Source organism: Echinops telfairi, unplaced genomic scaffold, assembly GCF_000313985.2.
Source record: "Echinops telfairi isolate 266 unplaced genomic scaffold, ASM31398v2 ScPeMD7_3533;HRSCAF=4204_0, whole genome shotgun sequence".
NCBI lineage: Eukaryota > Metazoa > Chordata > Mammalia > Afrosoricida > Tenrecidae > Echinops > Echinops telfairi.
Window position 1 is genome coordinate 39,818,324 of NW_022107431.1, and position 12,591 is coordinate 39,830,914.

At 53.4% G+C, this 12,591-nt stretch overlaps 1 protein-coding gene across 2 annotated transcripts in view; it reads right to left on the bottom strand.

Annotated features, from left to right (window-relative positions):
* The window catches only part of ZBTB24 (zinc finger and BTB domain containing 24), a 21,010-nt gene extending 8,419 nt beyond the window's left edge, over positions 1-12,591 (bottom strand). Inside the window, exons 1-5 of one of the 2 annotated variants that reach the window (XM_004702002.2) lie at positions 12,506-12,591; positions 10,926-11,909; positions 7,942-8,109; positions 6,916-6,999; positions 6,229-6,312 (exon numbers count right to left, since the gene is read on the bottom strand). In XM_004702002.2, the coding sequence (XP_004702059.1) occupies positions 6,229-6,312; positions 6,916-6,999; positions 7,942-8,109; positions 10,926-11,886 (1,297 nt within the window). In that variant the 5' untranslated portion in view covers positions 11,887-11,909; positions 12,506-12,591. Of the gene's footprint in view, positions 1-6,228; positions 6,313-6,915; positions 7,000-7,941; positions 8,110-10,925; positions 11,910-12,309; positions 12,389-12,505 lie in introns of those variants that run through there. The other variant, XM_045294699.1, reaches the window with a different exon arrangement.

Here is a 12,591-nt window from a genome sequence, read left to right on the forward strand (position 1 = left end):
CCGGCCTTTTCTAACTTCACAATGGGGAGAGAAGCATTCTCTGCATCAAGAGTCCAAGGCTGAGCCCTCTGAGGCAGAGGATGGCCGGGTCTCCACCCTTCAACCTTTTCACCAGTGCTGACAGCAGCTGTCCCTCCCAGGGCAAGCTCCCCAGGGTGCCTTAATTTGCGGTGGCCACACTGAATTCACAGACTCTCTTACTGTTAGGGCGCTTGTCAGGGAAGTAACCAGTTACAGCTCAGGTTTGGGAAAACTCAGGATGTAGTGCTTCCAAGAGGAAGCCTCTTCTCAGCCAGGCCTGAAGGCAGGCCCCTCTCCAGCCCTCGGCTTTTCTGGCCCCTCAGCTGGGGCTCTGCCCAGCTCAGGCAAGTGTTACAGCTCTTCCAGCTCTGCTGATGTGCAGCCAGAGGCACACACTCAACCCACGGCCCTCAACCTGGTTCTCTGGGTCAGAAGTTTCACTCCCCCGAATGTCTGGAAGCACCCCTCCACCAGCAAGCTCCTGCCTGGAAGCACCCACCTTTCTAGCTCTTGCGTGGGCCGGAAGCCCACCACGCTGTCTGCTGCCAGTCTCCTGGTCTGGCTACCGCTTCTCCTGGTCTCTCGCCCTTTCCAGTGTTACAGGTCTTTGTCTCCCGGGTCAAGGAGGTTCTCAGGCTGGGGATGACAGGTCCAAAGGACATGCTCTTGGTGTTCATGAGGACTCCCCTCTGGGATGGCAGAGCCTACCGGGATGGCAGCACCGACCCATCCCTTCTCCAGGGTCCCACACACCGTATTTGCATGGTGCATGGAACATGGGTGCCATGTCCCCTGCTTACTAGCAAGGATCCAACCCCACCTGGTGGGTCCCAAGCACCTCATTTGCATAGTCCCATCCAGTCATTTGTTGGGAGTTCCAAAGCCTACAGCAATAAGAGCCAGGGCCAACAACTCACGGCACTGCAGCTGGGTTCACTTGCCTTACCGATTCCAAAACGCCATCTCAGAACCCTTCCCGCCTCCTTGTGAGACAACCCCCTTCCCTTGGCTTCTCCCGAGCTTCGCCGGCTGGGATGGAGAAACCTGTGCTCCTTTTCATCCCGACTGACTGTCAAGGCCTCAGTCTACTCACAGACCTGAAGCACCACTCATTCCTCTGATGTTCAAAAGACAAAAAGGAAAAAAAAAATCGAGAGAACACGTACACTTCATCCTGGGCACTACTCAGCCCGACCTCTGCTCCCCTCCACCCACTCTCTCCCCGGCACTCACATTGTGTGTCAATTCCTGTCTCCAGCTGGCACCTCCGCACTGCACTCCCTACGCTGGCATCAGCTACCTACTCGACATCTGCCCCTGGAGGAGGGCAGCCAGGCATCGGAGCCCCAACCCGTTCAGATGCTGACTCTTGAATTGCCCTCCTCCTCTCAGCCCCACGTCCAACCAGGCTGACTCCTCTTCCCAGCTATAGCCAACGTCAGAGCACAGCGATACCTCCGCGGTCGAACTCAATTTGTTCCAAATGTGTGTTCGAACACTGAAGCGTTCCAGAACTACACCTAGTTTCCCCATACAAAACCATGAAAACCGAATAATTGGTTCTGAGGCCCCAAAAGTTACCATTAGCAATTCACCTGGAGGCCTTGAGCCTTTGTGCACAATCGCTGCCTCAGATATGCGGTTGCCACTCCTTCTGATTCACTCAGATCAAGTCATGTCAACCTCCTCAGTGGGCTGGGCTACATTAGGTGCCTTTATCACATTTCCCCTCAAGAAGATTGACAGTGCCGACTTGTTCATACTGCATTCTGCCGCCAAATCAGACAAGTGGCGACCTGATTCAACTTTCACGAGGACGTCTTTCTTCGACTCCCTCTTGGCTCAGTTGTCCTCCTGGCGTTACTGCTGGTGGCACTCATTTCTTTGGAGCCACAGTGATGAGACTTTATGCAAATAAAGCACGTGTGCGCACGCACACACGGGACGAACGTTTTCACGCACTAACACAAGCACCATTGGTTGTCTGAGCAAGAGCGGCGCTTAGATTGAAGGTCACCCAGCTGTGTCCGCGGTGAAACCTGACGCGTGGCTCACCGTTGGCCTGCACGTGTTTTTTTCAAGTTGGACTTTCAGTCCGACTATCCAGAAAAGTCATGGACACTGAGCAGATTTTTTTTTTTGCACTTTGCCATTTGAGCAGTGGCGCGCTTGAGCTTAGAGCCGGTCCACAGCCTGAGGGATCACTGTCTTTGCCACCATGTCCACACTGGCTACCACAGTGGATCACACCCAAGCCCTGTCTCCACTGGGTCACAGCAATTGGCTTCCAACACACCTCTCTGCTTCCGCCCTGGCCAGCCCTCATCTCACCACACCCCACACCGCAGCTGGAGCGGTCCCACGTCAATCGCATTGCTTGCTCTCCTGAAAACCTTTCGACCCCATCTGGTCTTCACGTGGCTTCCAAGGCCCTCCGGCCTGGGTGCTGTTGCTGCGAGTGTGCCACCGACTGACCCATAGTGACCCCATGTGCCAGCGCCATGGCCCTGGGGGTGGGGTGGGGGAGTTCTGGGCTGTAATCTTGCCAGGAGCAGACTGCACCGCCAGGTTTTTTCTCCCGCAGAGCCGTGGGAAGGGTTGAACTGCCAACTCCCCGCATTGGTAACAGAGTGTGGTGTCACCAGAGTTCTTAATCTGAGTACACACTGGCACCACCTGGGGCGCTTTAATAAAGACCAGCCCAGAGCAATTCCCCAGCGTCCCGGGGCTGGGGCCAGACCTTATCTGTGCAGCTGCCGTGAAGGCGGCAGCCCTGCCCAGCACCACTGCCTCTCCTCTCCACTCCCCGCCTCCTGGCATCTCTCATGGATGACTTCGTGCTTCCGGTAAGGGACCCACCAAGACGATATACTGGTTTACGTTGCCTTGGACAACTTAAAGGAAAATGAAAACCCCCACAGGTGGTTCTTCGTAAGGTCACGAAGGGCACGAGTCTCCCAGTCTCTCTGCGGACACCGTCATCCGTGGGCGCTGCATGACTCGAGTCATTTAACAAGCGGATGTGACAGGCATGTACCGGGGGGCACTGCTCCAGGCCCTGGGGACTCAGCGGTGAATGAGTGGGAGGGAGCAGCTGTTCTCGAGAGGGCGACAGTCTAGCTGCGAGGACAGAGTGCTCAGATGAGTGTGTCAAGTGGGCATGGTGGGCAGATGCCATGAAGCAGTGACATGCCGGGTGAGGGGGCAGAGTGGGGGAAGGCCTCGCTGACCACTTGGCTTCCTAGATGGCGATCCCCGTGCAGTGTGGGCATGAGCGAGCCACTGTGATGAGGGGACCCAAAGACGGACTGCCGAGACCAGCCAGGCAACTCACAGGCACTCTGAGACCAGAGGCACCCTCATCTTTCTTCCGAGGAGCGGCTGGGGCACGGCCCGGTGGTTAGCAGGTCAGCGCTAACCCACGGCCCCACCAGGGCTCTCAGGCAGTGGGAACTCCTGCTGCTCACGGCTGCTGAGTCCACACAGCGGACCGAGTGACACACAGTGGCCCCGTGGGACAGTCAAACCGCCTCTTGGGGTGTCGCAGGCTTCACATTGTTACAGGAGTGGCCAGCCCCATCTCTCTCCCACGGCCAGTCAGGCAACATGGCTCTTGGTCACCACAGACCAACTCTGCCCTGGCTGTGTGGTGACGGTCCATCCCCATGTTTACGCTTTCTCCATGCTCGCTTGCCGAGGCGCACTCATGGAAGGCTGACGACCACCAACAGCCTTCTTCTCCTTTCAGGCAGAATTTGCTTGTCGGAAGCACATTCCCAGAGGTTCAACCGACAGCTATTTACACCGTGCAGATGCCCTCTCTACACCAGTGCCAGGGCACTGGTACTCAGGCAGGGCCAGCCGGTATGTCATGGCTCTGCTCTGGGCAGATGGTGGTAAGAAGTCACAGCTCTGGGTGCCCGCTGGCTTTGCCTGGCTGGCTGAGTTGCAGTGGAAAAGGACCCGGAGAGGCAGCACCAGGGGTGAGTCCCTGACTGAGTCTGGTGCACTAGGGATTGAGCCTTTTCAACCATCGAAGCTATGTGGGCCTTTTAAGTAAGGACAGAGTAAGACACCTCTATCTAGTTTCTGGTGAACATCCAGAGAACACCCGCCCACATGCCATCAACAGGAGGACAGCGACTGACCACCTTCACACTGCCTCCCAGGGACTTGTCGGACCCGGTTCAGTCCACACACTCTAGTCAGACGGGGGCAGAAAGGCGCCATTGAAGCGCCATGAAGACATGATGCACCATGTTAAGAAGGTTAGATTTTACCCAGAGATCTGGGAAGCTCATCCTCTCACATACCACCAACTTCTCCCGAATGGTCCTCGGAGCACAGCTCAAATATTGCGGTTTACTAATGGAGCCGTCTCTGACCCGTACTCTGTCAAACCTCCAACTTTATGTACCCACACAGCTTTCTGGAAACCCACAGGGGCAGTTCTATCTGCATCTCGGGGGTCGCTATGGATGGCAGTGACTTTGGTTTTTATGGTTCATTATATCCCCAGAGGGGCCCGATGGTGTAGGTATGCATTGGCTGTAGTGGTTAGGCATTGGGCTGCCATCCGCAAAGTCAGCAGTTCGAAACCACCAGCCACTCCGCAAATGAGAGATGGACCTTTCTACTCCCATAACCATTTAGTCTGGGAAACTCACAGGGGCAGTTCTGCCCTGTCCTACAGGGTAGTTATGAGGTAGCATCAACTTGATGGCATGAGAGTTGAGTTGAGATATCCCCATAGTAGGTACTGAGCACATTTTTGCTGGAAATGAGAGACATGATCATATCTGACTTTAAAGGGGCACTGGCTTCAGAGTGCGGATGTGTGACAGGCTTTTGCTGCCTATTCCTGTATTTGCCCTTTCACAGAACCTTCTGACTGGCTGTCTCTATCACTTACAATTCCATTACGGTAAGGAGCCTGTGTTGGCATGGAAGGGAAACTGGAGCCCAGCCCCCAGTGTGGGAACTCTTGTGTATTTTTATTTTTAGACCTTAGAGCTTGGGATATAATATTTGACCACAAAAGAAATGAGGAAATATTTGGTCTCCCAATGATGAAATTCAGATTACAAAATCTCACAAAAGTCTCCCTCAAAAAAGAAGGAAAAGTCTAAAGACATTCTCATTGTGGTACCGTAATCAGGATGCTGATGTCCTCTCTCCCTCCTGGCAGTCCCCACGCCCCCGCCCCTACCCAAGGGAACTATCAAGGCTGGAGCTCAGTCGAGTCTCAGAGGTTCTATCTCAGTGCAGGGCAGCTGTGGCTTAAAAAAAAGCTCTTGACCAAGACTGTTGAAAGGATCCACGTTTCAACATTTCTGACACCAACAGGAGAATCCAACCTGCCTTACTCAATCCTGCCTCTTCCTCGTCATCGCTAATGCTGACTGCGATGGTGGCCACACTCAAGTGCTAAGCATGGGTTCTGGAAGATCCTAGAAAAGAACCTTAGCACATGCTGCCACCATGCTCACTGCCTTCCTTTTTTCCAAAAGAAGAAGATAAAGTTTCTTGATATTCTTCAACGCTGACGTCAATTTAAAGTCAAACCCAGAGCCAGCCAGACTCCCTGTTTTGTGAAATTAAATGAGGGTCCATATATAAAAGCACTCAATAAGCGAATTCCATTCCACTAATCTCCAAAGGGAGCTCTGGTGGCATAGTGGCTATGCACTGGGCTGCTAGCCTCAAGGTGAGCAGTTTGAAACCACCAGGCGCTCTGTGGGAGAAAGAGGAGGGTTCTACTCCCATAAGGAGCTACAGTCCCAGAAACCTAGGTTCCCAGCTTCAGTTACAAAGAGATGGCACTTTCCCACAGAACAGTGTTAACAGCCTTGTGCTGGTAACTAGCAAAATCCCAGCCCAATTTACAACAACTATTTCCAAACACAGCCCGGGCGTGGGCTCACAGTGTTTCATCAGCTGCTCTCCTGACCACACACTCACAATCTCACTGCCATTAAGTCGAGTCCCCCTTATGGCAACCCTCAGGACAGAGTAAACTACCCCTGTGGGTTTCCGAGGCCGCAACTCTCTTCACGGGAGTAAAAGCCGCGTCGTTCGACTGTGGTGCAGCTGCTGGATCCAAACTGCTGACCTGGTAGTTAACAGCCCAACACGTAACCCGAGGTGCCACGAAGGCTCCTCTGAAACAGACAGTGCACTGGGAAGGCCCCAGGAGGCAGAGTTTACCTGTGTGCGTGCGTAGATGTTTCTTTAGCTGAGACACATCCATGAATTTGTGATGGCAGTGGCTGCATTCCGGTAATGAGTGGCCTTGTCACAACAATAAAAAGAGTGTCAGTGCATGTACGCGCTCTGCATGTCTTCAGTGATTTCTGACTGCGCTCCCCTGAAAAATAACCACCTTAAATATGGCATTTCAACCAGGCGACAGTGCTTGTTAAAAATCGATGTGGCAACAGGTAATATTGTCCTAGGCACCTGAACTCGGGAGAATACTGTGCTTCCCCAAGAGAGCTGGGACCCTTCCCATAGCGGTATCTCGTGTGGTATTCCCAGTCCCCCTTCTCCTTTCTTGTAAGTTGATGGGACAGTGGGTGGAGCCAGGTGGGAGAAAGCCTGGGTTGAGGTTCATGGCGTGGTGACATCTAGACCCCAATGGCACCAACCAACGGCCTGCATCCTCGCAGCCAAGTGGCACCTCTGAAAGGTACCAATTGTGAGGCGTTTCTGCGGGGATACAAGTCCCGTGGAGGTGGGGGCTGCCACAAGAACAGCTCACGTGGATCGCTTTGAAGAGCCTTTCCTCTCAACACTCCATTATTGGTAGCTCCAATCTAAGGGCTTAGAAAGGATCCCGCGGGCACCAGTGTGCTCCCCAGCCCCAACCCGGGGGGTTCGCCTACTCGACTGTACCTGTATGCACGCGGTAGTGGCTCTTCAGCTGTCGCTTCTGGCTGAAGTACTTCCCACACTGATCACAGGTAAAGGACTTCTGCCCTGCCGAATGAAAAACAAGGCGCGGGGGCATGCACAAGTGGGAGGGAACGAGAAGGACGCTAAGGTCAATGGCCACAAGGGGCCTAAACTCACTGCCATCGAGTCAATTCCGACTCAGAGCAACCTTATGGGGCAGGCTCCAAACTGCCCTTGTGTGTTTCTGAGACTGTAATGCTTTCCGGGAGTAAGAAGCCTTGTCTTTCTCCTGAGCTCAATCTACTGGTCTTGTGCTTAGCAGCCTGATGCATACCCACTACGCCAGCAGGGCTCCTAGGCGCCCCTTTTCTACAAAGTCATACAGGGCGCTTGTCCGCAAGCCTGAATGCCATCAGTGTCGATGGCAGTACCATTAATGTGCGCACGTATGGAAGGCAATCAGGAGCAGTGGAGACTGGGGTCAACCTAGAGCTTTGAACACGTTTGTTCCGGTTGGACCTCCTGCTGAGAAATGGCATTTCCACCCAAACCCAAGTCAGAATCATTCTTAACAGGAGCCCCCCAAGTGATTCTTACAGATCACCAGGTTGAGTCTTACCTGTCTATACCTTGAGAATCACTTGGGGATCGTGTTAAAACGTAGGTTCTAAATCAGTGCACCTGGGTCAGAAATATACATTCTTAGCAGGGGTCGGAGAGACCAGAATAAACTGGTTCCAAGCCCCAGGAGAAATCCAGGCTTCCCTGAAAGGCATTCAAAGTAAAATAATTTGAATCTCTGGTACGTACACAGTGCATTTCTGTACACTGAAGTGCCCGTTTCCAGGCTCAGTGCTGCACAGAGCTCTCAAGCTACACTGAGGCAGATGCCTAATGTCCTCTTCAAAGATGCGACATGGGGCATGATCGGGGCTGAGGAAAGAAAGACCTTCTTTCAGGGGCATGCCCACCCTAAGAACAGGAGGAGCCTGGTGGCGGCTGGCCCCCTGGGGCAAGCGAGCTTACCTGAGTGCAGGCTCATGTGCTCCAGCAGGGAGTGCTTGGTGGTCAGCGCCTTGCTGCACACAGTGCAGGCGTAGGGCCGCTCGCCCGTGTGCATCCTGGTGTGGACCTGCAGCGAGTGCTTCTGGGCAAAGCCTTTCCCACACTCGTTGCATTTGAAAGGCCGCTCCCCTGCAACAAGAGCCCCGGAACAGGCCGTCAGCAAGAGTCCGCAGCCTTGGGTCACTCCAAAATCCAAATGCGAGCAAAGGGATCCCACTCAGAAGACAAAGGTCCCAAGGAAAGGGAGCAGGCATGAGGACATCCAGCAACACAGACAATCACGAAAGTGAGAACACGAAAGTGGCTTCGAAGTCAACAGTGGGGAAAGTGGCACCTAAGTGGAATCTCAGTACTAAGACTGCGTCTCCAGCAGGCTCAGGAATTGGCAGCTCTGGAAAAGGGGGTGACAGAGGGAGGGCAGCTGGCAGTCTGTTTCAAAGGAAGGTAGCCCTTCCCCGTAGGTCCAGGCCTCAGTTCCCTATAGCCAGGAGACTCCCCCCGCGCCCCCCCAACAGCCTATTCTCTGGGATGGAGTCACCAGGCACTGCTGAATAGGAGTACCACAGAGAGGCTGTCAGACAGAGCCCAGGCCTGAAAGACTCGGCTTCCCTGGCCCTCCTTCCTCTCTTACCCCAAGGACACTGGCAGCCAGGCCTCCAGGGAGGAGAGTGGAGGTACCTTCCCCTGGACTGCCAAGGGCCCAAGAGAACCCAAGACACGGGGCCGCCACACGGGGTCCAGCGAGGCCCTGCCTGCGAGCGCTATCCATACCTGCAGGATTGTCACTTGGCTTTTGTCTGACATTAGTATGGATTTAAAAACAAAACAAAACCACCAGACATTCCAGGGGGGTCTCTAACAGAGGCAGAGACTAAAATGAACAAAGAGAAAGAGCAAGGTGCAGCCATGGCAGGTTGCCCAGTGAGGGGACATTGGCAATGAGCAAACACGTCAACGTCAGCATTAGCACGCCCACGGGGCCAGGCAGTGCCCTGTCAACAAAATAGAGGATGCAGCTTTTTAAACCCAGACAAACAAAAGGAGCTCCTTGAAACAAAGAGTGGACGATGTGAAGTTTTCACAGACTGAAAGATTTCCAAAAAATGGAAATCTCTCAGAGTCGTGTGAAAGATGAAGGAAAATTTGAGGAGAGAGAGAATTCGGGCAGGAGGACCCAAAGTTCCAGCAAGAAGACAGAAGGGGAAGGTTGGGGTGGGAGATAGAGGGAAGGAAATCTATGAAATAACTCAGGAACTTTCCCAAATGTAAGGATATGAGTTACTAGCCTGTACAGACCTACCCGGTATCCATTCCGGCAGAACAGAGCAGACTCATGCTAATGCACTGCAAATTACCAGTGGGGACACAGGACAACCCTGTATGCGTTTTCCTCACGTTTTAACTATCTCTCATCTGTACCTCTACCCTTTACAAACCAGAATGTTTCACGGGCCTTTTTCATGAAGCACCAGAATCCACGACTTTCAAACTACCTGCACTAAGACCCTTTTAGGAAACATCAAAGCGCCACTTAAATGAATGAGCAGCTGGTGGGGTGGAACCAGACCCAGGTGATTCTAAGGGGCAGCTAGGACTGCAACCTCAGGCCCTAGAGGCTGTGGAATGGTAGGAGACTAAAGCTCTGCTCTCTATACTCAAGCTCAAAATTAAAACAAGGGCCATGCTGTCAGCTGTTGTTGGGTCAGCTCCAGCTCATGGTGACCCCAAGCAAAATGGGATCAGACTGGACTGTTAGGATCCAGTTTCCACTGGCTGGTTCTCACAGGTTGACCGCCTGTCTTCCCAGTCTGTCTGTCTGGAAGCTCTGTCAAACCTGTTCATCGTCACAGCAATACTCAAACCTCTGACGGGTTGCGCGGTGGCTGTGCTGGCCAGGAATCAAACCTGGGTTTCCTGCACAGAAGGCAAGATCACTGCCATCCAGGGGCATGCTAGTAGCCACAACCTATCTCAAACTGAGTTAGTTCAGGGTCTGGAGAGAGAACTCAGGGAGGAAGGCATAGCAGCTACAGAGACACTGTCCAATAGGGTGGCTACAAGCCACATGTGCTTATTCCAATCGATTTTAGAAATCCAGCGCTGACACACTTGCTGCTCAGTGCTCCATAGCCACACATGTCTGGGGGCTACATTTTGGGCAGTGCACACATACTCCATTTGAAAGGTACTCCGCTCTCTTTCAATTCCACTTTTCCACAAACTTGTCTGTGTGCACGTGTGTATGAGGCTAAGTCAAAAGGTATTACTAGTAGGGTTTCCTTTTATACATGCGTGGGTTTATTCCCAATGAGACATTTTTCAACATGGCCCAAATCCAGCTGTCACTGAATGTATGGTCCTGGTCAAGTTATGGAAACTTTCTAGGGCTTGGTCTTTTCATCGGTTCAATGGGGATGTTATCTGCCTCGCAGGATTGCCGTGGTCATTAAATGTACTAATGTGTACAAGGGCTTTCGTAATACAATGTATGCCACACAGAATTGTGCGGTAGCTATGACTCACCCACCACCTGCCAGTCTGTTGCACTGGAGTGGTTTCCATGCTGCTGTGCTAGGAACAATGTGCCCGGTATTCCAAACACCGGCCGGGTCACCCCGGGTGCACAGGTTCAGGGGTGCCTCCAGACTAGTCTATGAAGAAAGACCTGGCAATCTACTTCCAAAACTGAGCTGATGAAAATGTTAGAGCACAGGGCCCTGTCCAACGTACTTCCTTTGAACGCATCCCAGGGAAGGCTGGATCTCAAGAGAACACGTTTGATGAAGGGCAGGGCCAAGGAGGGTGTGGGAGACCCTTGGTGAGATGGACCTACATGTGCTCTGCTGTACAGAAGGGGGCCGAGAATTGTGTCTCCACTCAATGGCACCGACTAACCACCCTCAGCCAGACTCCAAAACGCGACACAAGTGTCATTAATGAATTACCAGTGTGGCTCCTCTGGTGGATTGCTAAAAAGTGATTGTACTTAAAGACTTTGCCGCAGTCTTTGCAGCGGGCCTCAGGGCCAGCACGTTTCCGCCTTCCACAGACCCTTTTGGCAGAACCATAATCGTCTTCATCCCCAACGAGTTTGTAATCTTTAAGTTTGACAGATCTCCGGAGCCTCCGTTTGCTATACCGACTCTGGCCGGCCTGCCCATCCTGGGTCTGGGGATCACAGTTCTCATCCTTTTCAGTCGGGAGTTCTTCCACCCCGCTGCTGGACTCACACATCGGTGGATCTTCTTCCACTTCTTTCGCTGGGCTCTGTTGGCTCAGCACTCCGCTGCCGCCTTCACTGGCCAGAAAGTTCTGTCTGTTTTGCACGGAGTTGTTCACCCTGAGCTGTATTTCTTCCTCGGCAGCGGGTCCTGGTTTACCTCCTTCCGGCGAATGGTTGACTTTCTTTGGCCTTCCCCGTTTCCGCTTGGGAGGATCATTTTTCTTATTAGAGATCACCACCACCTGCGCCCCGGCAGGATTCAAAGTTGAGGGCTTGGAGGAGCTGTGGTTATTCTGGAAGTCTGTGCACGCCTTTACCAGGTCATAGACTTTCAGGAACTGAGCCGTTGCCAGGATTTGCTCGGCAGTTTTCTCACTGGCGTGGAGATCACCCGTGTAGATGAATTCCAGCAGGATGCTGAAGGTATCGGCCAGCATGCCTTCCAGCATATAAAGGGACTGGCCCATCTCCCCCTCATCAGCAAACATCATGGAGAAGTACTCGCTACTGGCAGCTAGCAAGGCTTTGTGGGCCCGGAAGTGCACGTTCTCCACGATCAAGGTGATGTCGCAGAGAAAGCCCTTCTTCCTCTGATCCTCCAAACTGGCCAAGACGGAGTCGCTGTGAGTGGCTGAGTGGACAGCCAAGCATCCCAAAGCCTGCTCCGGGGACGTTTCTGCCATTGTCCAGTCAAGGTGTCAACAACCTGAAACAAGAAAACAGTGTAGAAAAAGGAGAAAGCTTCGTCCTAACAAGGCTAATCTCAGTACTAGTAAATGAGCACGGGATGCGCCCCGTCCACAAGGTGAGCTGAATTTTAACCATTGCCCGTTTCCAAAAAGTCACGTTCCAAGAGCGTAGCTTTTGGAGAGTTCTCATTCCTGTTGTACCATGAACCAGCTCAGCTAGGCCAATTCCCAATATCCAAGCGTGCCATCTTTCGGGCTCTGATTTTCCTCTGTGAAATGAAGGCACTGTCCTTCCCAGTACTAACTTTCTCTGATTGTACACGTACGGGTCCGGGAAGCACCGTCTCCGTTTCAGCTACACTAGCCCCTGCAGTCCCTGAAAGCTAATAAAGGGGGTGGAAAGGGAAGAAAACGTACCGGTGCAAACTGCATCTGTAGCAGGCAGCTGCAATATCCTAAGACTTCAGCTGCAGTGCGGCCTCGCTGGGATCAGCCGGGGCCGCGGGCGCACGGTTCCACGGAGCCAGCCGGGGAAGGAGGGGCGGCCAGGCTGGGGGGGAGGGCCAAAAGCCGCGGGGGCCCCGTCACCGCGTTCGGGCCCGGGCGGACCTACCTCCAGGGTCTGTTCAGCGGGGTCCGAGTCCGGGCGCAATTGGTCCAGCAGCGGCGTGGAGGGCGCACCCCCTCCGGGGCAGTCTC